Here is a 26,241-nt window from a genome sequence, read left to right as displayed (position 1 = left end):
AGTGTCCTAAAGGAACTAGCTCGTAAATTTTCTTCTATACTTTACTGACGGCAATACTAAGTTACCTTTTAATTATTTTGCAGATGTGTCAGCCTCCTCTTTGCTTTTTATTCCGAGTGGTAGTTTGTTTTAATAAATGGCAAACGTGTTTTGAATCTTTAGTCACATTTGCGTGTTCCATGCTTGATTTGTAAATTATGTACAAGGGCAACTCACTCCTGAAGAGCACTTTTATGTGTAGATAACATCGATTATTACATAACATACTGCATCTTTTAGAAAGGGGAAGAAATTCGGTGGCGGCGAAATGCGAACCAGCAACGGGTGTCTTCCACTTTGCAGTTCCGCGCACATAACCAATGCGCCATGATAACGCTGCGGGATTTTAGACTCGTGCAGCATCTTAGGCCTCATAAAAGCTTTAATCGCCGATAAGTAATTATGTGAGGTTTAATTTTAATAATAAGAATAATAATAAATCGTGCCACGATCGACATGTCTTTATAAATCTTCGATACTACGAGTGACATCAGAATGACGTCATTTTTTCTCGAAGTCCTGGGAGTCGTGCGAAAGAGTTTCGCATCGAACGAAAACGAAAATCGGAAGCAGTTCCTGCGGTTGTCGATATTGGGTATGACATGAAAATGACGTGACGTTTGCAGGGAGTCTTGTGAAATGAGTGTTACCCGCCATATCTCTAAGACAGGAGCCGATGACACGGAATGAACCATAAATACAGCAGATACCGCGAAGTACAGTAAGACTTCTATTGTCGTCCCGGCTCGCACGTCTGCTGCGTCCATCCATCTCCAGATTACATGCACAGAAAGAAAACTTCCGAGCTGCGTCCTATACTAACTCGTTACTTAAGTAACACTGTTATAACGCCCGCCCGGTTAGCGGTGCTCTCTAACGCACGGCTTTCCGACCTGGTAACGAGCGCTTGGTCCCCGGCACGAATCCACCGGGCGGACTTGTGTCGAGGTCCGGTGAGCCGGCCAGTCTGTGGATGATGTTTAGGCGGTTTCCCATCTGCCTCGGTGAATGTAGGTTGGTTCCCCTTATTCCGCCTCAGCTACACCATGTCGGCGATTGCTGCGCCAACAAGTTCTCCACATACGCTTACACCACCATTACTCTACCACGCAAACATAGGGGTTACACTCGTCTGGTGTGAGACGTTCCCTGGGGAGTCCACCGGGGGCCGAACCGCACAATAACCCTGGGTTCGGTGTGGGGCGGCGGAGGGTTGAAGTGGACTGCGGTAGTCGTCGTGGGGTTGTGGACCACTGCGGCTGCGGCGGGAACGGAGCCTCTCCTTCGTTTCTAGGTCCCCGGTTAACTTACAACATACAACACTGTTATGATGGCGATCACCGTTCGTCGGTTCGGTTAACGCTGTTCAAAACATCAAGATTGCTCTGCAACGGCTGGTCAACTCGTGTGATATCCAAGATTTGTGGGTTATTCGCATGTGACAGCGGTCCGATGTTGGACTGAATGTGCGGCCTGGCATACTCGTCGGCTAGCTCCTGATCGGCCACGCATAACCACCACTTGGAGGATCTCCATATTGTGCACCAAACAAGTCGTAACCTTATCACAGTTGCATTTGCCATGCAAGAACAAGTAATGGACCATTCGTCGGAGTCTACCTCCACCAAGACTAGGGAGTTACCGTATTGTGTGTGGGCTGCCGTTAACAGAACACAAACGGCAGCGTCTGCACTGGTGCTTTGACCGGCAGCCGTAGACTGCTGATGCTTGATTGCTGTCGCACAGTTAGCGATGAATCGCTGTTACTCACTGCCCCCGAAGACCATAATCGGCGAGTGTGGTGACGGCCTCGGGAGAGGTCCGATTCTTGCAATGCTTTGCAGAAGCACAGCGTTGTTACTTTTCGTGTTGGGCACGCAATGGGTGCGACCACTACTCACGGCTGGGGAAACTCGGACAAACAGCGGTACGTCAGGGACACGCTGCGTTCTACATGACTACTCTGCAATTCACATTTAAGTGCTTGGCAGAGGGTTCAACGAACCACAATCATACTATCTCTCTACTATTCCACTCCCGAACAGCGAGCGGGAAAAACGAACACCTAAACCTTTCTCTTCGAGCTCTGATTTCTCTTATTTTATTTTGATGATCATTCCTACCTATGTAGGTTGGGCTCAACAAAATATTTTCGCATTCGGAAGAGAAAGTTGGTGACTGAAATTTCGTAAAAAGGTCTCGCCGCGACGAAAAACGTCTATGCTGTAATGACTTCCATCCCAACTCGTGTATCATATCTGCCACACTCTCTCCCCTATAACGCGATAATACAAAACGAGCTGCCCTTTTTTGCACCCTTTCGATGTCTTCCGTCAATCCCACCTGGTAAGGATCCCACACCGCGCAGCAATATTCTAACAGAGGACGAACGAGTGTAGTGTAAGCTGTCTCTTTAGTGGATTTGTTGCATCTTCTAAGTGTCCTGCCAATGAAACGCAACCTTTGGCTCGCCTTCCCGACAATATTATCTATGTGGACCTTCCAACTGAAGTTGTTCGTAATTTTAACACCCGTCTCGCGTGAGACGTGTCATACAACGGTATGGTGGTGCCATGTTTCAACAGGACAGTGCTCGTCAAACATGGCACGTGTTTCTGTAAGCTGCCTGTGTGATGTTGAGGTGCTCCCACAGCCAGAAAGATCCCCATAAAGCATGTGTGGGACCAAATCGGACATCAATTTCCCTCCCCCCTCCCCCCAATGCCATTATTCAGGGAAGCAAGGACCAGTAACAACAGTTATAGACCAGCTTGCCTGAGAAGTGGATACGGTGGCTTATGACACCCTTCCTGCCGTATCACTAGATGCATCTCGAGCAGAGGGAGTACAAAATTATAGTGATAAGTGGGCTCATACTGCCAACTTCTTTCTAAATTTCACTAAATTTTGTAATCACTACAGTAACATCACATTCTCTCTCTACCCCTGTGAGTTTTCAGTTCGTTTCATCCTTCTCTTCTGTGTGCTTTTTTTTTTGTCAAATAGTGTATTTCACGCTGTTTGGATATTAATATCAAAAAAATTGTTGCTTCATGCTCTACCATCTCTAAAATGTTGCCCCTGAAGACTTGAGACACATTTCAAGGCATCCAAGGATTCTCCTCACCTAAGAAAACCTCATATGGCGCACTCGCGACAGAAACCAGTAAACTTCATGAATATACTACACTCTGCTCACAACTAAAGTGCAAACTATTTTCTGTAGCTTCTATGTACCATGTAACCATCAAAAGCAATGATGTTTCATTTAGGGCGCTCCAGAACACGCTCATCACCGCTCTCAATGGATGTCAGCATATAAATTTCGTGGTTTTAACGGTATCGGTTCTCACAACCGAAATAATTGCGACCATTCCCCAGGAACACTGTCTGGTAGGTTTCTTCAGAATTTCGAACGGTATCGACACAAATATATGGTTTGTCACCGATGAAATAAATTAATCGTACCTTGTCATGTCTTGAAATCCTCCAACATTTTGGAAAAACGTCCTTATGAAATTGCGACACTTACAAACTTCAGCTTACTGTTTCCACAATGGGTGGTTAATTAGTGTCTTTGGAATTGAAGAAAACTGTAATGGTCTTTGCTTGAGATGCTTCTCCCTGGAACGAGAATCAGCAAACTAAAAAGTCTAAAACTGCGTTATAGGTGGTGGCTCATCACTTAATAAAAAACAAAGACTTACACATCCACTCAGATTTTGTTGACATCCTTTCTCCAACACTTTTGGTAGGAGATCTAACAATTCACAAAATTTTAAAATGCATTATCCTATGAATGTTGCAGATTTTATTTCTGTGCTTCTTAAGAAAATTGGAGAAGAATTCCGATTTATGCAATATACCTTGGTAGTTTCATTTTCACCCACACATTTTTCAGAACTTCTTTTGCTGTCTTCAGTGGGTATTTTTGTTTATTTTTGTTCTGCAAAATTTTTGTTAATACTATCTTTAAAGAAACTATTGGTAAAAAATTCACATTTGTGAAATGAGCGATTATTGTCAAATATTTTTTTTTTTTACATTGGTGAGCATACAGCACAGAGATGAGACATGTGTCGCTGTGTTGAACCACTCTACGTTGTTCATTTGAAAATATTTCTAAAGGCTCTAGTTATGTAGTACATTTGGAAATAAAGTGAATGTAAGCAGTTGTTTACATACCTCACATGAAGATATGAATGTTTATGCTAGTAGCTGTAGGTCTACAGCTTGTTACCGAAAACAGCAAAACTGTTTTATTTTTATGTTTATTATGCATTTCCGACAGAGAACCACCATGCGCCATGTTAACTAGCGTGTTACTTTACGGTTCCTGATGTTACGGTGTTTTTACTTTGTGTCGAGCTAACATGCTCATTTCTGGTACTTTTGTCGATACACTTGCATTTCTTACGATTTGTTCGCCACGTAAAGAGTTTTCGTCGTCATTACGCGTTATTGTGGCTGTGTAGTGTTCATTTCTTCCGTGACATGTTTGTCTGGGATGCTGAGCTCGGACGTGAAGTTTTGTTGACGTTTGTGGTTTCAATGCGCGCGTGTGTGTGTGTGTTTTTTGTTGTTTCAAGACAGGGAGGGTGAGAGAGATAGAGAGAGACAGAGAGAGAAAGGAGAGTGAAGGGAATTTAATTTTAGAGGCTGATCGTATGCAGTTCTGATGTGGGTGTTATTTATATAGTTTTTCTGTTGTGGAAAAGAGGATAGTATTACACTGTGATGTGTATTCGTTTAGAACTTTTTTTACTTTCAGATATTTACTACACGGTGTGAACAAAACGCTCATGAAGAAACATGATTACACAGAAGAATTGAACACAATAAACCAAATTCTACAAGAGAATGAGCATGAGACAAAGACAGTAGATAAAATAAAGCCCAAAACATACACAACCACAGACACACCATGAAGCAAAGCAAGCGCTGTATCATGTGTGAGGTACAGAGGCGAGTGAGTGTGCCCCACGTCACCTTAATGCGTCTGAGCTTAGCACACAAGTGTTGCACCACAATTCAGTATGAAATTAAAAATCAAAGTTTACTTTGAAAACGTTGTTCAAATATAGTTTAGTATAATAATGTTCCAAATATCAAGTGTTATGTACCTACACTTAACAGTTTACGTAAAATTGCCGTTTTAAGAGAAAAATAAGTGGCACTAAAAAAATAAAGCTAGGACGCTAGAATTTGGTCAGGCTGTGCCTTTAGAACTCATAAATAAGTGGTACAAGTTTCAAAACCATAGAACAAAAATTAACACCGAAATCCACCTTTTTAGGAAACATCAGAGGCGCTAAATATTGGACTTAGAAACGTAACAATTTGGTTTATGCATTATTTCGCCCTAAAAATCATAACTGAGATACCACGTTAAGCTACCTCTTATAGTTTTTGAGTAATTAAGTAAAAACCAATTTTGTAACTAAAATTTACCCATTTGTAGTAGATAAGTACCTTTAATTTTCAGAGTGGGATATTTTGGTTAAAGCAGATGATAAAACCTACCAATTAATACAGCTATACTAAACTGTAGAGTTATAGTATAAATAACAGCCGATATAAGCTCAAGTAAAGGTATGGTTCAGAGATAACGGTCTACCGTTATTTCCAGTATAAAAATTCTAGAATGCCAACTTATCTGAATACATGAAAAAATTAAGAAGATTCTAAATTAATTCATAGCTTTGATATTAAAGATTATGTGTCCGAGAAGGCAGTGTTCCGGAGGCTGCTTCAGTATGCAGAAAGTCGTAGACAACAGATGTTACCTCGGCCGTCCGCTCCGGCACCTATATAGATACAGCCCGGGAGGCAGCAGGAAGGATCACTTCGCACTCAGCCACTGTAAGATCCACGTCTGTTAAACGTCGGATCGCGCTCTGCCTCGAATGACGTCAGAGTCGGACTGTGACGGATTGCGTATTTGCGGTAAAAACGGATAGTGAACTCGCGAGGACAGTACACCGTCCTGGATCACTTAGAATTCGCCACAGTAACTGTTAGTGTGCCGTCCGTGAGAATTATAAATGCGCGTGGAGAGAGGCGATTATTATGACCAATTTTATGGCGAGCATTAATTTTGAACATTTACATTCAGTTGAGTATTATTAGTCAGGGCAGAAGACAATCTGATAGAAACGTATCGTAGATGTCACCTTTGAATTTCTAGTTGTGATGTTAGAATAGAAAGATTTACTTTCAACTGAAAGTTGTGAATTGCCAAGTGTTGTGTGTGAGAAACTTTACTCAAAGTAAGTAACGTAATACTGTAATTTGAAATCATAGTCCTGATCCCGCTAAGTAGAAGGAGAATAGAAACTTTTCTTTCAGTAGGCTGGACCAGAATGTGGCCGTGCACACTGGGAACTAAGGTCTGCATGTTTCCCTTTGCTTTCTGGCTGACCACAAAATTAGTTGTCAGGCTCGCGTGAGAAAGATGGAGAACTGTACAATTAACAGCTTAAACATAAACTTTACCCGCCGCCGCACAACCACAGTTCACAACAAATCAGCAGACAGTAAGCGATAAATGGCACTCAATGACGTACAACAACAAAGTCCCACACAGGGTGGGAAATATACTAAAGAGGCAAGGACTTAACATAGACTACAGAACCAACAACACAATACTGAAGAGATTTGAAAGGAATGCAGCCAAATACAGCCAGTCTGAGGAGTAACAACTAACTTGCAAAACCTGTCTGTCTGTATATGCGGGTCAAACGTGCAGGAATTTTAGAACCAGGTATACAGAACGGAGCACTCAACATTTGCAGATCACCTAATAGCATAGAATCTCCGTAACACGAACACTGAAAAGGACTTAAAAATCCTTAAAACTAATAATGGCCTATTCCAAAAATTAACAATAGAAGAAAACTATCTCATCCAAAAATCAGTAGCCCAAGGTAATATAAAGTACCAAACGAATACATATCACTGTAATAGTATCGTCTTTACCACAACAGAAACATTATTTATATACCATCCACATCAGAACTGCATATTATCAGCCTCTAAAACTAATGTCCCTTTTCTCTACCTCTCGTCTCCCTCTCTGTCTTGGAAACACATGCACCTACCTACACACATACACACACACACCTACCCACCCATACACCTACACATCCAGGCACAAACTAAACACAACAAATGTCAACAACACGTAAAATCTGTGCAACAAATTACATGCCACAAAAAAATGTACTACACAGCGACAGTGACTCGTAATGGCGACAAAAACTTTGTGATTGGCTAACAGATCATAATAAATGTATGTCTATCTACAAAAGCGCAAGAAATAGCCATGTTACCACACAACAGATTAAGGCAATCGTGGGCTACTGAGCGCTGGTTGGGTTCACTCTGACGTCAGCGACGCGGGTTGATACTGCGCATACACCTCGTGATCCAACCGTGTATTCTAGTATCCATATACGTAAGTACGACGAGCAATTCTGTTACACTTTCGTATTGGCTGTACCGACCTATTACGATCCTAGATGGGTATTTCTGAATTCGTTCTGTGTCTGCTGTCGAGCCTACTTAGTAAAGAGTTCAAAAGCTGGAATAATAGTCAAGAACCGGTCGCACTAACGTGTTGTATGTGATTTCCATTACAGGTACGTTGCGTTTTCCAAGAAAATCGTTCCAACGAAGTTTTCTTTTCGCCTTCCATATTACTGATATTAACTACATCATTCAGCATTTCAAATGGTTCAAATGGCTCTGAGCACTATGGGACTTAACTGCTGAGGTCATCAGTCCCCTAGAACTTAGAACTACTTAAGCCTAACTAACCTAAGGACAGCACACACATCCCTGCTCGAGGCAGGGTTCGAACCTGCGACAGTAGTGGTCGCGCGGTTCCAGACTGTAGCACCTAGAACGCTCGGCCACTTCGGCCGGCCGTCCCATTTCAGATCGATCGTTACTATTACCCCTAAATATTTACACGATTTGTTTGTTGCTCTTATTTTTGTGAGAAGAACAGGTATTTGTTTTAGTTTGTCTGTTTTCTCGAGTGAGGTGAGAGCGTGTGTGTTTGCAGAAGGCCGAATCCGCGGGCGAGGACAGCGGCCTGGAGACGGACGAGATGCCCGCACGCATGCAGCGCTCCGCCAGCCTCACACACGCGCCCAGGGACTCCTCCGTTGACGCACCAGGTTCGTGCTGCTCCCTCTGCTGTTCTGTGTCGCAGCGAATTATATCTACTGCTCGTTCTGCTGTTTTGTGTCGCAGCGTTCCGAAACCAACGTAACAAGTTCTGTACAAGAAAGGGAAGTCAAAGAGATACACGATGTTATCTAGACACTGATAAATATTACTTTTTCATCGTATTACCTTAATTATATAAGAATTTGTTTCTCTGGTAGACCAGTATGTCGAAGTTGATACAAAAGGAATCAGGACCGGGCCAGAGGAACTAAGTAACAACAGCGTTTTGAACGTCGGCCACAGTTCTAAAGTGCTTCTTCATAGGTCCAAAAACATGAAAACCGCCGGGTGCGAGATCCGTGCTGTCTGGAGGGTGCTCAGATGCAGTCCAGCAAAACGCCACACCACATCTCATGTAGCTGAGGGCGTATGCGGTCGGGAATTGTCGTGCAACAACACAACATCTTTAGATACTAGTCTCGGCCGTTTCCTCCGAATCGACTTCTGCTATCGCTCCAGTGTGCCACAACAATTACTTGCACTCACGGTTTCTCCACAGCTGAGGAAATCGAACACCAGCTCTCCCAGAAGACTGTGGCCACATTGTTTCCTTAGATGAGAGGGCAGTGGTGGAAGAGAGCTGTCCTTATGAAATTCCTGTGTTCTTCGACTCAGGTGTCACATGACACACTCTTCTTTCGTTCTCTGTGACGAAGTGGTGTGGGAATTGAACACCCTCTCTCTGATTCCACATTAAGTGCTGGGGTGGCAAAGCCATTCACTTGCTTTGTTCTCGCCTGATGTGTCGTTGTGGTCTTCAGCCCTGAGAGTAGTTTGATGCAAATCTCCCTGCTTCTCTATCCTGTGCAAGCTCCTTCATCTCCCAGTACCTACTGCAGCCTACATCCTTCTGAATCTGCTTAGTGTATTCATCTCTTGGCCCCCTCTACGATTTTTACCCTCCACGCTGCCCTCCAATACTAAATTGGTGATCCCTGGATGTCTCAGAACATGTCCTACCAATCGATCCCTTCTTCTAGTCAAGTTGTGCCACAAGCTCCACTTCTCCCCAATTCTATTCAATACCTCCTCATTAGTTATGTGATCTACCCATCTCGTCTGTTAGGCGCCCCGATATTCACCGAAAAACTTCTTTGGGTAACACAATGTGTTGTGCACGATATCCATGACACTGCCAATGGAGACGTTGACTTTGTGTACAATCTGACTCACATGAATCCGAAATTGTCCTGAATTTACACGACACACATTGTCATCTGAGGAGAATGTGCTGTGCCGATCCTACCTTTACTCGTGTCGTATAACTATTCCGCATTTATCAACCTCTCACCAACAGAAAGGAAAATGTTTCATGTTCACACACGACAGTTTGTCTGGTGACGCGTGGGGTGCAGGCTCACTGCTATGACTCGTGCTTCAGTCTTAGTCAAAGTCGTGTATCAGTATGATACAACTGTGCTGTTAATGTTTATGTCTGTTGATTGTTAACTTTATTGTGTATCTGCGCAATGGCTCTGTTTATTATATGATGTAATCCGTCTGCAAAACGAAATGTTGATTGTTTGAGGAAGGAGACCAGACAGCGTGGTCATCGGTCTCATCGGATTAGGGAAGGAAGTCGGCCGTGCCCTTTCAGAGGAACCATCCCGGCATTTGCCTGGAGTGATTTAGGGAAATCACGGAAAACCTAAATCAGGATGCCCGGACGCGGGATTGAACCGTCGTCCTTCCGAATGCGAGTCCAGTGCCTTACCACTGCGCCACCTCGCTCGGTAAAACGAAATGTTAGTGGAAGAGTCGGCAACATGCAATACTCATTGTTGGGCACTGGACTCTACAGTTTTTATATTCAAGGAGTGTCATGATCCGTCTTCTATATTTGACGAAAAGTTTTTCAGAGCCTATGAATAATATGCTCGTTTTACCTGTGACATGGTTGTGAGTCTTGCTTGTGTGGGTAGTTTCTTTCTTGTTGATTATTTGTCGGAAAATGGTTAAGTTAGAGAAAACACACTCATTCGTTTATTGTATTCACCTTGTCGACACCAATTGTTAATACACAAAAGTAGGACTGATTGCACAGCTGTTATTAATCACGTTTGGCACTTTCTCGAACAACACTTGTACCATTATATTACTTGCAATATTCGCGTCTTTCCTGCACCCGTCTTCCGACCTACACTGAGATGGCTATGCCTCCTTCAGATGCATCCATCTGTCTCACACGCTGCAATCATGTAAACAGTGCCCAAGGTTTGACAACAAAAAAGCAAAGAAGAAACGTGCACCATTCTCGTGATCACAAGAAAAGCAAAATACTCTTCTGGAAAAATTCTTTTCCTTATGATACATTTACAATCAAACACTTGCATCAGAGGGGCACTTAATCTGGAGGCTTACTCGTTTGCATAATCACAAAGAATTTTAATGATCTATGAATTAATGAAAATTTCAGGTGACGTCTGAGGTTTCTGACAAAATCATAACTCCGTCTAGTAGAATATGTATATCAAGTATGAAATATAGTAAAGGTGTATCAAGTAGAACATGTATAACAAATTTGACAGTTGTCTATAAAACACATATCCTTTCTTAATGAAACTGTCAGTTGCAAACGATGTGAATAAATCCAAGGACGAGAAATGTAATAAAATTGCTGCCATGGAAAAAAACTTAAATGTTGTTAAACTATATATGTATGTAAAGAGATTTCAGCTCTCCTTTTCTGGGTAAGTGTGTCTACAAATCGTGGTCATTGTTTTCTGTGGTGATTACAGCTGGTCAAATTGAAAAAAAAAAATCGCTGATGACAGGAACAGAAATAACTTCCTGGTCTTGTTACCAACATTGCTTAAAAACGTTCTTTACATTCGTAGTTATGGTAGGACTAGTGACTATGTAATTTCAAGTTTCTTTTTTTTCATATAAAAGCTGATGCATTTATTACAAACTAACTCCAGTAATACATTTGGCGTATTCTTCTTTATATAAAAATGTTTTTATAGCAATTAAACAGGATCAGTTAATAACTAGCTACTGGGTCTGGCACAGAGCAGGAATGTTTGAAGAGCTGCAGCAGAGAGCAGTTAGCTGAAATGCAGAAATCGGAACTTACTATAAAACAGACCTGAAGATATAATTCTCATTTATTGTTCCATCTCAGTTACATATTTTTAATTAGATTTCATGTTTTGATGACACTGGCCCATCTTCAGATTTTTGTGTTTGTTTCAGCAACCCACCTGACACTACTTTGATATGTAAGTAGACAAGATTATTCTGTTAGGTTAGGTCAGGTTAGGTTAGGAAGGCAGGTTGCTGACGCAACTACTTAGATTTGAAGACAATCCAGATTTTTGTGTTTGTTTCAGCGACCCACCTGACAGTACTCTGATATGTAAGTAGACAAGATTATTCTGTTATGTTAGGTCAGGTTAGTTTAGGAAGACAGGTTGCTAACGCAACTACTTAGATTTGAAGACAATCCACAGTGATCGAGTCATGTAATCTAATTAATAACGTACAACTGAGATGGAACAATAAATGAGAATTATCTTAAATAACTACACAATTGCTGAGTCTCCCTGTCGACTGAGGTGTACAAGGCGTGACGAGTTGTTGCTTTTCAGGCGGGTCGCTGAAGGCGCCATCGGCTGCTGGTTTGCGGAGACGCAGTGAGGCGGCGCTGCTGTCGGTGCCCGGTCTGGCGCCAGTGCGCAGGCGCAGTGTGGCGGCGATGGCATCGCTGCGTGGCTCCATCATGGACCTGCGGAGGGCCGCCAGCTCGCTGCGGCGCGAAAAGGGCGACAAGTTCTCGCGCATCGACATGGCCGCGCGGAAGGCCTTCCCTGTCGCCTTCACCTCCCTGCTCGGCCTCTACTGGCTGCTCTACATGTACTACGTCACCGACGAGCTGCCTCTCAAAGCTGCCGCCAGCCTGCTCATGGGAACACCCGTAGCTGCCAACTAATGTCGCCACTCATCACCTGATCAACTACATTCAGCACATCTCGTACTGGCGTCTGCTGGCAGGAGGTGTCTTCCCCGAGTATGTGACCACACGATGTAGTTCTGCAGCGATGAAGTCGACAAATCCCACTCAGAATGTTCGCCACTCGTGTGATGACACTCGTGGAGAATCTGAGTAGAAAAACAGTGCCAGTTTCGGCAGAAAACAAACCGTATCACTCTGCGCTCCCTGGTAGCACCAGAAGACCACTAGTTACTGGTGGCTCCACTCTGTTACCTGACTCCAGTTTTAATTCACTTGTTCTTACACCTGCCTTATTTTTGGGGAAGGAGAAGGGTTGAGTCCCAGAAATTCTGTATTTTCTACTATTTTTGCATATTTATACATTTATGTAAACAAGTGTCCTCTGAAACTTTCTGGCAGATTAAAACTGTGTTCCAGACTGGGTCTCGAAGTTGGTACCTTGGCCGTTTGTGGGCAAGTGCTCTACCGACTGACCTATCGAAACAAAATTCACAAACTTGCCCCCACAGCTTTACTTCTATCGGTAGCTCGTCTCCCACCTTCCAGACTCCACAGAAGTTCTCCTGCACGTCTTGTGGGACTAGCTCTCCTGGAAGAAAGTCTATTGTGGAGATGCAGCATACTCACAGCTTTGAGGTTGTTTCCCACAAGGTATATAGGAGAATTTGTGTAAAGTTTGGAAGGAAGGGGATGAGCCACTGACAGATGCAAAGCTGCGAGGACAGGTTCGTGAGTCATGCTTGGATTGCTTAATTAGTGAGCACTTGCAAAGGTCCCAGCTTCGACTTCTAGTCCGGCATACAGTTTTAATTTGCCATGAAATTTCAAATCAGCACGCACTCTGCTGTAGAGTGAAAATTCATTCTGGAGTGTTTTCTGCTTATGTATCAGTGGCAGTGACAGCAGTTTTTGCCATCTTTGGATTTAACAGTTACCTTTGCCAACTCCATTTTTAATGTTAATGACAGGCTCAAGCTAAAGGGATGAAAATGTCACTATTCTTACATTTTACAATTATTGTGTGCAAATAGCAGTTACTCTCTATAAATAGGTTTGAGTTCTGAGAAAGATATGTTTTACTAAGTTTGCAATTTGTAGTTACTATATGTCAGGCATACAAGTGCCTCGCTCCTCGTGTCCAAGCTAGAGGACCATACATGTTACTTCGTTTCACTTCACACATTTTTATTCCTTGAAAGCCTTCTTTTTTGAAAAAGCGTTTTAGCTGCAGAAATATCACAACAGTGCTTCCAATGTATGGCTTTAAGCTTTAGAGATGTATTTCCTTTTTTCAGTCACTGGCTCTACAACTTCACTAATATATGTAACATTATTCAGTTACCTCAATGATTATACTACACAAGGGTTCTTTCTGTAATACGAATTCAATATAAAAGTTGAATTCCTCACAGTTCTTAAATCTACTAGATATGAAGTGAATATGTTTTGCATAGCTAAAAAAGGAACAGAAATAGTGTAATATATGATTTTATCATTATGTATTAATATATTTTTGTGCAACAACAAATATAGATAACAGAATATATATAGTATCATACTTGGAATATAGGTCTATTTTAATATTTATTTGTAATGTAACAAGTGCTGACATTTTAATTCATATGATATCACTTGTATAATTCCCCCTTTGTTAATATGTGTATATTCAAGACGACTCGTCCATCAAAGAAATGTATGAATTTATCTTCATTTGGAAGGCTGCATTACTCATATATCTTACAGTATCCGTTTTACGTTCCTGTTTTTGCATGTGATCAACAAAGCACAGTGTTGGGTTTTCGCTATCATCAGCAAAGACAAGAATCCCCAATTATTCAAATGCAGCAACATAGTTCGACTGCATAATATTTCACTCTCGTACAATGAAGACAATATGCTCATTTGCAGGAGAAGACCTGTGCATACAAAAGAGAGACTTATGCTTAACATAAGCAGAAAGAAAAAGAAACCTTGCCGTATGAAAATACACCTCTGTTAAAAGGTGCTCTATTCTTATTCAAACATTTGAATGTAATGCTCACCATAGTAAAGGTTTACAAAGAATCACAGGGAAAGAGCTTTATGCTGCCTTTCTATAAGTCTACGCTACCCACTTCAGGATGTGTGCTATCAACAGATGCCTTTCTTTGAAGCCACACTGTCTCATTAAGCTCTCTTTTTTGCTACTCGATTCAGTACTCACTCCTGGCGTAACATTTCAAAATCTTCTCTTTCTGTCTGTAGTGTTCATAATTCACATTTAATTTCCATTTGTGAGATAAATACTCTTGGAAAATACATCCTAATACTTAGATTAAAATTTTGTTTTCTCAGGCAAGCTAGCTGAATTTTATATTTTCTTTACTTGTGCCACCATCAGTTATTTTGCTGCCTATACTGCAAAATTCAGTGTCTAACTTTATAGTACACACCGATGGGAATAGAAATTGTTGGATCATTAAGACCGAATCTGTTGTTCATCAAACGTTGTGGGCATGTTCATCGCGTGAAAGGTATTGAATTATTGCACTTTCATTGTACTAGGAAATGATGTTCGTAGTCAACATCAATATGACGTGCCCCACAGGCACAAATAAACTCTTGTGTTTGTAGTGGAATAGAAGCAGACAGCCTCCATATAAGCAGACAGCCTCCGAATGTCATCTTGGAATTTCTTGCTATACCTGTAATACATGCAGTGTAAGTTCATGACAGTTACTGACTGGATGTTGGTATGAAGCTTTGCGCCATCCCATCGCACCACGAACAAGGTCTGTGAATAACAAATCAAGGGGCTGTACCTTCCTCAAAGACGTTGTGGTGTGAACTGTTGTATGGGTTCTTGCATTATCGTGCTGGAATACGGCATGTGGTACCTTGGTCATGAAGGGTATGACAACGACGTTTATTATTTTTACCACATAATGGCAAGCATTGAGGCGCGCTTCAACAACTGCCAAATCAGTCCTATAGTCATATTCAGTAGCTATCCCCACTATGTCCTGTGTAGGTACAAAGGTACGGGTCTCCATAATCGGCGCTTTGATCTTTCGTCAGGTCGTCTACGGACGCCACAATCGGTAGCGGGACTCATCGCTGAACACCACGCAATGCTACTCAATGTCTTAGTAGGCTCTGGCTCTACAACATGCAAGTCCCATTTTGTGACATTGTGTGAAAGGTGATCGACGCCCGGCAACTCAAGATATCAACCCAGGTTCCAGTGACCTGTTCCCAAGAGCTTGCTCTGACACTCCGCCCAGATTTCAGCGCCAGTCGAACAATCCTTCGCTCCTCCTGTTTTGTAGCCCTCTCCGATGGATCTGAGCCTCTTACTCTTGTCACGCTGTTACCCTGAATCGATATCGTCACCACACGTTGTGCAGGCATTGCAATGCACCCAACAGCCTGTGCGAAGAGTCGGACTGATGCACCCAAGCCTCTCATGCCAGTTCGACCTAACCCGTTCCGCGTCTCAAAAGTTCCCGTAACACTAGACACACACAACAGCCGTCATGTACTCACACCATTTTTCGCCTGCAGTAACGGCTTTTTTCTGTGCTAAAAGTACCGAAAGCAAGCTCGCACGAGGATGGAATTTTAGTCAACATATCTCACAAGTACGTAAATACTGGTGAATCAGTTTGATAGCGTGTAACACTCTCCATTTCCGTCAGTGTAACTTCCGCAGTATCACCTGAATTCATTCGACTACATTCAATTATCAATATTTTACTTCTGTTAACGCTCATCTTGTTACTTCTTTTCAATACAGTATCCCTTCTACTCGAATGCTGTTCCACGTTCTTTGCCATCTCTGACAGAGTTACATAGTCGCTGGCAAACCTTAATGTTTTTATTTCTTCTCTCATAATTCTAGTTCATTATCAGGATTCTGCTTAATTTCTGCTTATCCTATGTAGAAAGTGAATACCAGGGGTAATGATTTACAGCACCGTCTCACTGCCTTCTCAGCTACTGTCTCCCTTTCATATCCATTATCCCTGATAACTGAAGTCTGATGGCCGTATTAGTTGTAAACAGCTTTTTACTCCATGTATTTCGTTGTGTACGAGCTAAGGAGAGAAATAGTACACAATTAACACAATAGAAGGACAAACTCTTTGTTAACTAAGGGACAACTTAGCTTCCATTGATCACCCCAGCAGTGGCAGTCGATCTGTTTGATACTTTGGTGGCCGAATTTTTCAGGTATATAGTGACCAAATAACATATGTCCTGCCACGTCACAGTGGTGTGACAGGTCCACCGCACACAGTAGACAGATGAGATATCTATAAGATTCTGGAAAGATTATGCGAAAGAACTTTCCCCTTCTAGCAGCAGTTTATCGTAAATCGCCAGAGCAACGAAGGGTACCTAGCGACTGGACAAAAGTGCAGGTCATTACCATTTTCAAAAAGGGCCACAGTAAGGATGCATACAATTATAGACCTATGTCATTGACGAAAATCTGTTGTAGAATTATGAAACTTGTTTTATGCTCAAAATTTATGACGTTTTTGCAGAAGGGTAATCTCCTCTACGAAAACCAACCTGGACTAGGCAAATAGAGGTCTTGCGAAACCCAGTTCACAACGCTGCTCAGGTTGAGGTATTCCTTGACGTCAGGAAGGTATTTGACACCGTCTCGCACTGGCCTTTAGTGAAAAAAGTTCGAGCTTATCTAGTATCGGTCCAGATTTCCTTGCAGATAGAACTCATCACGTCGCTCTTAATGAAACAAAATCGGTAGATGTAAAGGTAATTTCCGGAGTACCCCAAGGAAGTGTGACAGGTTCGTTGTGTTTGCAATGCATGTGAATGATCTAGTTGAAGGCATCGGATGCTCTTTAAGATAATTCGGAGATGATTCTGTACTCTGTAACAAAGTAGCAACGCCAGAAGACATTATGGATTTGCAGAATAAGCTGCAGAGGACTGATAAATGGTACAGCGTCCGACATTTGACGCTGAGCGTAAATAAATGTTACATATTGAGCATACACATGAAGAGGAAGCCACTGTTATACAACTACTCTGTCAATGAGAAACTGCTGGAAACAGTATCTAACGTAAAATATCTAGGTGTCATTATCCAGGGCGACAATAAATAGAATCACCAGGTAAAGCAAAAAGCAGGAAAATCAGATGCCAGACTGAGATTCATAGGAAGAATCTTAAGGCAATGTAACTCATCCATGATGGAAGTGGCTTATGGGGCTTGCTCGACCGATTCTTGAGTACTGTGCGTCAATATGGGAACCTTACCAGGTAGGACTGACAGAAGAGATGGAGAAGAACTGACGAAGAACGGCGCGTTTCGTCACGGGATCGTTTAGTCAGTGCGAGAGCTTTACCGCGATGCTCAATAAACTCCACTAACAATGACTGCGTGAGAGGTGTTGTGTATCACGGATGGCGTTTACTATTGAAATTTCGAGAGATCTCATTCCAGGAAGAGTCGGACAACATGTTACTTCCTCCCATATATATCTCGCTCAATGAAATTGGGAAATTAGAGCTAATACAGAGGCTTGTATTGTATGTATTGTATGTTAACCGGGGACCTAGAAACGACGGAGAGGCTCCGTCCCCGCCGCAGCCGCAGTTGTCCACAACCCCACGACGACTACCGCAGTCCACTTCATCCCTCTGCCGCCCCACACCGAACCCAAGATTATTGTGCGGTTCGGCCGGCTGGTGTGGCCGTGCGGTTCTAGGCGCTTCAGTCTGGAATCGCGAGGCCGCTACGGTCGCAGGTTCGAATCCTGCCTCGGGCATGGATGTGTATGATGTCCTTAGGTTGGTTAGGTTTAAGAAGTTCTGAGTTCTAGGGTACTGATGACCTCAGATGTTAAGTCCCATAGTGCTCAGAGCCATTTGATTTATTGTGCGGTTCGGCCCCCGGTGGACCCATCCAGGGAACATCTCACACGAGACGAGTGTAACCCCTATGTTTGCGTGGTAGAGTAATGGTGGTGTAAGCGTACGTGGAGAACTTGTTTGCGCAGCAGTCGCCGAAATAGTGTAGTTGAGGCAGAATAAGGGGAACCAGAACGCATTCACCGAGACAGATAGAAAACCGCCTAAAAACCATCCACAGACTGGCCGCCTCACCGGACCTCGACACAAGTCCGCCGGGCGGATGCGTGCCGGGAACCAGCCCGGAAAGCCGTGCGTTAGACCGAACGGCTAACCGTGCGTGCTATACAGAGGCTTACCGACAATCATTCTTCCCACGCACCATTTGCGAATAGAACAGGGTGGCTGGTGATCAATTACTGATGCCAAAGATACCCTCTGCCACGCACCGTGTCTGCTGCGGCTGTCCTTGTGACAAGGTCGCGCGGCGGTGGCGCCTGCGAACACCGAGGTTCGTGGCCTAAGACCCGCTCGGATTAGCCCCGCCATTGGCCGTGCACTAGCTTACAGCATCTTTGCGGTTGTCGATCTCTTGCTTTGAGTTTCGATTTGCGATGACATGGCATATTTTATATCTAATAGTTTGGGAATTTCAAAGAGGATATTCCAAAAAACACTGTCAAAAGTTTCAGTTGTGAATACAGAATAGCAGCATGATCCAGCATCAGATTTCAGCCTCAGTTACGAGCTTACAATAAAAAGAATAAAGAGGGTGAAATACTGTTTTGTAACACAGCACCAAAGGGCCTATAGCATTTCTCGTGTCGTCTGAGGAATATATCGCCATCATGTATTAGGAATATGGAATTTTACCGAGAAACTGAGTACATAGCGCAGGGATTAGAAACGTAACGCTACCATCCCTGCTCGTACGAGCCAAATGTTAATGAATTTGAAAACCCGGTTTCGAACCTCACGCTTCGCAGCCAAGGGGCTAAACGGGTAGATCGTTTCTGGCAGTAGTGCTCGCGATTGGTCACTGTTGATGCCTGCTGTTTCATATCCTCCTCCTAGTTTTGCAGAGCACTGTAGTTAAATCTCAAGCTTTTGAGCCATCAATACGAGCGGCAGTCGAATACAAACTGGACAGGTGGGGAAACAAAGCCGGATAAGCGCGAGCAGGACTCAGGCTGTCAGGGTTGCGTTCAAACTAAACTGTGTACACACACAGTGTTTTCGTGTGGCTCAACGGCCTGATGCAAGTCTTTCTATTGGACGACACTTCCGTTACTCGCGTTTGCTTAACCTACCCCAGTTATCCAGCAGGGAAGACGTATCTACAGTTTAACGAGGGATCCGTGGCTACTCCTCACATCGTTGAGAGTGAAACGAAGACTGAAAAACCCATGGCCTGATCGAGATTCGATCCCGCGACTTCTAGGTTTCCAGATATAGGCCTTATCGCTAAACCACCAACCAGCCATATATGCAGACAGTTCACCTACACGTTCTGATGAGTGAGTTTTCGAGTATCAAAATATGTGACATATATGACCGCATCTTTTGACTGTTGTAACTTAGAAGCTTAAATTATTTACAGTGACAAGGGACAGAGGCCTCAATATTTTACATAAATTTCAGCTATGTACCTCTACACGTTCCTGGCACGAAAGAGATCTTAACAGATAGACAGACAGACGGACAAAAAAGGGCAATTTTTTTTAAATGTGATGTAAATACAAATTAACAGTTTTCAGATTTTTCCTTTACTTGTACTGTGAAACCTTGGTTCTTGTCAAATTTCATGATTCAGGAGCAACGGGAGGTACCGTGTAGCTTTGATGAGTAAGTTTGTACAGAAATATGTGACATAAATCGTGTATATTGTGACTGTATTGACGTAGAGGCTTAAATTCTTCATTCTGTCAAGGCACCGTGGACCTCAGTACGTGAGATAAATTTCAACTTCAAACTGTATCTGTTCCTGAGAGAAAGAGTGTTAACAGTCGAACGGACAGGCAGACAAACTGATAGATAGACAGATGGACAACAAAGTGACCCTATTTCTCTCCACTGAGTGAGGTACGGAGTCCTAAAAGTAAGTAAACTGTTTATTAGTGCCATAATTGTTAACACATTTATCCCATTGTGAGGTAAGGTGGCCAATGCCTTCATGGAAAAATGTTTGCCTACGGAACCATGAGTGGTTTGTGTTGATTTGGGGAAAAGGCACCAAACAGCGAAATCATCGGTCTCACCAGATTAGGGAAGGATGTGGAAGGAAGACGGCCGTGCCCTGTCAAAGGAACCATCCCGGCACTTGCCTGAAGCGATTTGGGGAAATCACGGAAATCCTAAATCAGTTGGTCGGACGCGGGATTGAACTGTCCTCCTCCCGAGTGCTAACCACTGCGCCACCTGGCTCGGTGAACCATGATTGTACGCAGGAGTGCAATTCCTTCCATCTGAAGGAAATTGACGGCCACGAATGTCTGCCATCAGGGCTCCAAAAATGTAGGAATTGCATTGGGAGTGTTGTGGAATTGGGGGCGTCCACCTTGATGAAAATCTCGGCCGCTGAAAAGGACTAATAAAGATGACCTGGTAGGATGAATGCGAGCGTTCTACTGCACTACACAAGCAATGGAGGTAATCCTGAATAGTGAACAGTAAAATACCACTCATCTTTTTAATGCTGGTTACAGCAATTGTCTACAGTTTCATGAACACAAACGTCACTTTAGAAATAAGAAACAGTTTCAAGGATGAAATTTTCGCTCTGCGGCGCAGTGTGCGCTGATATGAAACTTTACGGCGGATTAAAACTGTGTGATGCACCGCGACTCGAGGTTGGGGCTTTTGCCCTGACCAGCTAAGCTATCGAAGCACGACTCAGGACCTATTCTCACAGCTTTATTACGCCAGTACCTCGTCTCCTACACTGGCCCGAAATGCAAAGGTCCCGAGTTCGAGTCTCAGTCCGGCACACAATTTTAATCTGCCAGGAAGTTTCATGTCAGCGCACATTCCGTTGCAGACTGAAAATTTCATTCTGGAAACATCCCATAGGCTGTGGCAAATTCATGTCTCCATAAATCCTTCCTTCTTGAAGTGCAAATCCCACATGTTTCACAGAACTTCTGTGAAGTTTGGAAGGTAGGAGACGAAGTACTGACGGAACTGAAGCTGTGCAGACGGGTCGTGAGCCGTGCTTGGTTGTCCTAGTTGGAGGATCACTTGCTTGGGAAAGGCAAAAGTTCTGAGTTCGAGTCTCGGTTCGGCACACAGTTTTAATCTGCCAGGTAGTTTCAAGAAACATTGGTTTTCATTTAGCTGCAACTTCACAGATTCTTGCCAGTCTACGTGGCTTCGTTTATTGCACTATGGTCAAATGCAAACTCGGGAAGAAATTGAAGATAGGTTTCGCTTGGATTCACGATGTTTATAGACCAGTATGCCGATGGGAAGACGCTGCCTCCAGTTTCTGATATGCTCTTACAAGTTCCTGCGGACAAACAATATTTAATATTTCATGCCCAACGACATAAAAAGTCAGCGCTGATGATGTGTGATATGCATCATATCGACACGGCACTGAACTCTAAATGAGATGCAGTTGTCTGGTTCATAGGAAGTAGTGCATTACCATAATGCTTAACAGTCTAAATTAGCCAACGAGCTCGGGAAGGTTTGATTTGTATAATGTTCCAGCTGCGCGACTCCCAGAGGCGCCGGCTGGCTCAATGGGCTCCGCAGACACCACTGCCAAGATGGGTGTTTATAAATACACCCCCATTAAGATCCGAAGAGATTAAGGCGGAGAAACATTGGGCAACGTATTCCACGTAGGTATTTTGGTGTTACTAAAGAACGCAAAACTAGTCGTGTAGAAAAGTACTGGCCACTCATAGGCGTATACGTATTGGCATGCGCTTATACCGAGTGAAGTGGCGTGGTGGTAAGGCACTGGACCCGTAGCCAAGAGGACGGCGGTTCAGATCCCCCCTCCCCCCCCCCCTGGGGATTCAGATTTACGTTTTCTATTATCTCCCTAAATCCGTTCGGAATTGATGGCTCTTGATCTTCCACCATAACTGAGCCATCACTATGAGGTAGCAAAGTTAGGGTAGTCAAGGAGGTGGAAACGTGGGTTCTACTATGCCAAGACTGCTTGGTAGCTACATCAGGAAAGCACAATTAATTAGCAAGAGTACAAAATAAGAAAGTATTTGTAACTTAACTTTGTTGTAGTCCAAATCTTGCAGTGTCGAATTAATCTCTCGTCATCTTCAATGTCGAATCCGGTGAATTTCAAGACTAACTTGGCTGTCGACATGACAGAAAGTAGAATTGCTTATAGCTGCCAACTTAGTACTGTTGACTTTACTGTTGTACTATTACGGAACCTTACAACTGGGCTACAAGGACTTGATGACAGCAATGACTGAGCTGCAGACGATGACTGACTGACATCGGCGCCAGCTGACCACTGAGCGCGGCTACGAACTGTAGACTGACACAACTGCACTACTCTCCTGCTACACATGAAGTGGCCTAGCGGCGAGCATAAGTACTGCGATTGGCTGTGTACTGTTTGGCTAGCACAGCCGTTCTTCTGTTCCGCTTATCGAGAGAATCGCATCCGGCAGATCGATCTCTAGGGCGGCGGTTTGGTCGTATGACTGACGACATCACAGGAATGATTGCTTTCAAAGGACACGGCCAATTATCTTCCCCAGGCTTTCCCAGTCTCAGCGTGTACTTGAATTCAAATGACCTCGTCATCGACAGGACGTTAAATCCTTATCTTCCTTTCTCTTCAGCATGCTCCTGCTGCCAGGACTATTCAAATAAATGGCTCTGAGCACTATGGGACTTAACTTCTGAGGTCAGCAGTTCAAAATGGTTCAAATGGCTCTGAGCACTATGGGACTCAACTGCTGTGGTCATTAGTCCCATAGAACTTAGAACTACTTAAACCTAAGTAACCTAAGGACATCACACACATCCATGCCCGAGACAGGATTCAAACCTGCGACCGTAGCAGTCGCACGGTTCCGGACTGCGCGCCTAGAACCGCGAGACCACCGTGGCCGGCGGTCATCAGTCCCCTAGAACTTAGAACTACTTAAACCTAACTAACCTAAGTACATCACCAACATCCATGCCCGAGGCAGGATTCGAACCTGCGACTGTAGCGGTTGCGTGGTTCCTGGGCTATCCAAAACAGTAACAGATTTTACTTATAAAATTACTTGTCTCAAAATGCAGGGTGTCCCAGGAGAAATGGTCAATATGAAGGTATATAACATGGGCGATCACTCGAAGCAAAAAAGCCCAGTAAACATGGGCTCTAAAGCGCATACCATGAGAGGTGTGAGCACTTTTTCATCTTCGCCACTGTAAAACACATCCTCTATGCTCAAGAAGTGTTCACTTCTTGTGTTTTTGACGACCGCTGGTAACTTACGATGTAGGCGCAGCAGAGAAATCTCTCAACATCTGAATATCCTGGCCACGAGTCGGTGCAGTATAGTAAGGGAAAAGACGTCGAATGCCAAGCTTGAAAACAAAAGGAAATCAAAGGCGCTATCGAAGGTATGTCTACAAGGTCCCATCCGTATTGAACATGTTCTGGATTTAGCAACCGAACCTTGACTAGCACTGCTGCGTGTGCAAGAGTTTACAAGTGGAGTTGCCCGACCTACAGAAAATAATCTCGCTGTCGGTGAGCGATATGATTGAAGGTAAACACAATGACTGTCCTGTTACTATCGCGGCAACGATGCATAAATTGCGAACCCGCACTGCTAACATTATTGTCGCTGCCGCAGCGTAGACTGTTCCCTCCTGTGGCAGTGTAACGTAGCTTATCGGGATCAGGCGTTACGTCAGCCAGTTAGCGCAGAGGCGCACATCAGAGCAGCCTGTGCCAGTGGTTGTTACCATGGAGGACGCGCCGGTCGCTGGCTACGAGGTAAACAGCTCTTATCGCGCGCATCAGCCTAGCTGCTCTATTTCTCGTTAACTTAAGCACGATACCCCTTCGTTTTTACTTACACTGTTAAGGTCTTCTTTTCGATAACTCTTCAGTTCACTCCGTGTGTAACGGTAACACCGACCACCTTAAACGGCAATCGATACTGACGTTAAACCTGTGCGAGGAATTTTTGAGAAAGTTGTGACCGTGGGATAACCTAATTGGAACAGAACAAGCAGACTGGGATTCGTTTCCAAAACACTCTTATCAGAGTATAACCAAAAGTAAACAGGCGGGTCAGGTAAAGACGATCTCCCAGCACAAAAGCAAGTTGTAATATTACGTATTAATATCGGTCGCAATTCAGAACCTGTAAGAGGTTTCCACCCAGCATATGCATAAAGTATAAAGAAGAGTAGATAGAAGAGGTTGACAGTCTTAAATTCCTGGGATTACAACTTGATAATAAATTGAGTTGGGAGGAGCACACCACAGAACTGCAGAAACGCCTTAACGAATCTGTATTTGCAATTCGAGTGTTAGCAGACATAGGCGACATAAAAATGAAAAAGCTTGCATACTTTGCCTACTTTCATTCCATAATCTCATATGGTATAATATTTTGGGGTAACTCTTCAAGTCAAACAAAAGTTTTCAGAGTCCAAAAGCGTGTAATACGTATTATTTGTGGAGTAAATTCACGGACGTCCTGTAGAAACCTCTTCAAACAACTGGGTATACTAACTACTGCCTCTCAGTATATTTACTCCTTAATGGAATTTGTCCTAAATAATATATCTCTTTTTCCAATAAACAGCTCAGTTCATACATACAATACCAGGAACAAAAGTGACCTGCACAAGGACTTAAAAGCACTTACTTTAGTTCAAAAAGAGGTCCGCTACTCAGGAACACTCATCTTCAATAATTTGCCAGCAAACATAAAAAATTTAGTTACAAATAAAGATCAGATTAAAAGGAGCCTGAAAGACTTACTAGTGGCCAACTCTTTCTACTTCATTGACGAATTTTTTAATAGAAAGAAATGATGTATTGTATATACTCATACTATTAGTATTGTTATTTCAGCTTAAAAAAATGACATGTTCAACATCCATGAGGATCTCCTCAGCACGGATCAATGGAACGAAAAACTAATCTAATCTAATCTAAAGTCGCCAGCCGAATTAGGCTTTCTTACGTGAAGCAATATAATAAAAAAGAAGGCAGTGCTAAGGCTAACCTAATCTTCCTTGACACACACACTAGACTCTTTCTTTATATCTGTTCCAACCTTTCACATAAATGTACTACTAACTTGGAAGTCAGACAAACAAATGGCCAATGAGATAACAAACAGTAATATATGCCTCTCAACAACATGTACCTTAAATGAACTAGATGCAGCAGTTTATAGAATCAATCAACAACACACATGAAACTAAAATCAATACTGAACAGGGAAGAGCATGAAATGATTCTGACTTAAATCAGGGGGTCTATTAATGATCATACTCTACAATATCATTGCATAGTAAAGGGTCTCTATTCCTGTGATTTAACCAACTTGCAGTAGAATAGGTAACACAGTAAATATTTCTTTTTTAAGCTCAGTTTTGAAGCAACTGAACAGAATACAAATGTAACTACACTGGCACTGAAGGAGCCTTTGCTTTGCTTCATTAACTAACTAGTCTAGCACATGAGGGCTCTTAAACTTTCTTAGTTTCAAGAACCATGCCCATCAACAAAACTACACAAGTATGTATGAGAAATGGTAAGTACTCTCATAAATCGTTATTAAATAAGTAAATCACAACAAACAATAACTCTTTAAATAACACATGTCTTTTAATCTACTCTAAATATAGTTGGCTGAGCAAATTCTAACAAAACACTAAATTCGAGTTCAAACACTTTCTTATGAAATTAACACTGATAAAACTTCCTAATTCTGATCAAATTGTGTAAATGCAACAATTAATAATCTTTTTCACTTCAAATCAATAGTATTGTTCTTTACTATTTTAAGGCAGATTTTCAAGTAAGGAAAATTATTTAAGAGAATAACTTCACATTGATTTAAAAATGCGCAGGAAGTGGAGTATTTCTCAAACTATAAAACTGAACTTTAAACACTGTAACTCCACTCATTAGAAACCAATCA

General features: G+C 42.9%; 2 protein-coding genes across 4 annotated transcripts in view; both read left to right on the top strand.

Annotated features, from left to right (window-relative positions):
* LOC126281810 (gamma-aminobutyric acid receptor subunit alpha-6-like) overlaps nt 1-14,304 on the top strand; it is a 94,514-nt gene extending 80,210 nt beyond the window's left edge. Inside the window, exons 10-11 of one of the 2 annotated variants that reach the window (XM_049981038.1) lie at nt 8,108-8,222; nt 11,865-14,304. In XM_049981038.1, coding sequence (XP_049836995.1) covers nt 8,108-8,222; nt 11,865-12,205 — 456 coding nt within the window. In that variant the 3' untranslated portion in view covers nt 12,206-14,304. The remainder of the gene's footprint in view (nt 1-8,107; nt 8,223-11,864) is intronic. The other variant, XM_049981039.1, reaches the window with a different exon arrangement.
* A 9,662-nt stretch (nt 14,305-23,966) lies between these two features.
* Nucleotides 23,967-26,241, top strand: part of LOC126281672 (D-aspartate oxidase) — a 75,156-nt gene continuing 72,881 nt past the window's right edge. For both annotated transcript variants that reach the window (XM_049980826.1, XM_049980824.1), the window contains exon 1: nt 23,967-24,071. In XM_049980826.1, the coding sequence (XP_049836783.1) occupies nt 24,042-24,071 (30 nt within the window). In that variant the 5' untranslated portion in view covers nt 23,967-24,041. The remainder of the gene's footprint in view (nt 24,072-26,241) is intronic.

The sequence above is a fragment of the Schistocerca gregaria genome, chromosome 7 (assembly GCF_023897955.1).
Source record: "Schistocerca gregaria isolate iqSchGreg1 chromosome 7, iqSchGreg1.2, whole genome shotgun sequence".
NCBI lineage: Eukaryota > Metazoa > Arthropoda > Insecta > Orthoptera > Acrididae > Schistocerca > Schistocerca gregaria.
The sequence above is the reverse complement of the archived record's forward strand: the minus strand, read 5'-3'. Positions and strand labels throughout refer to the sequence as shown.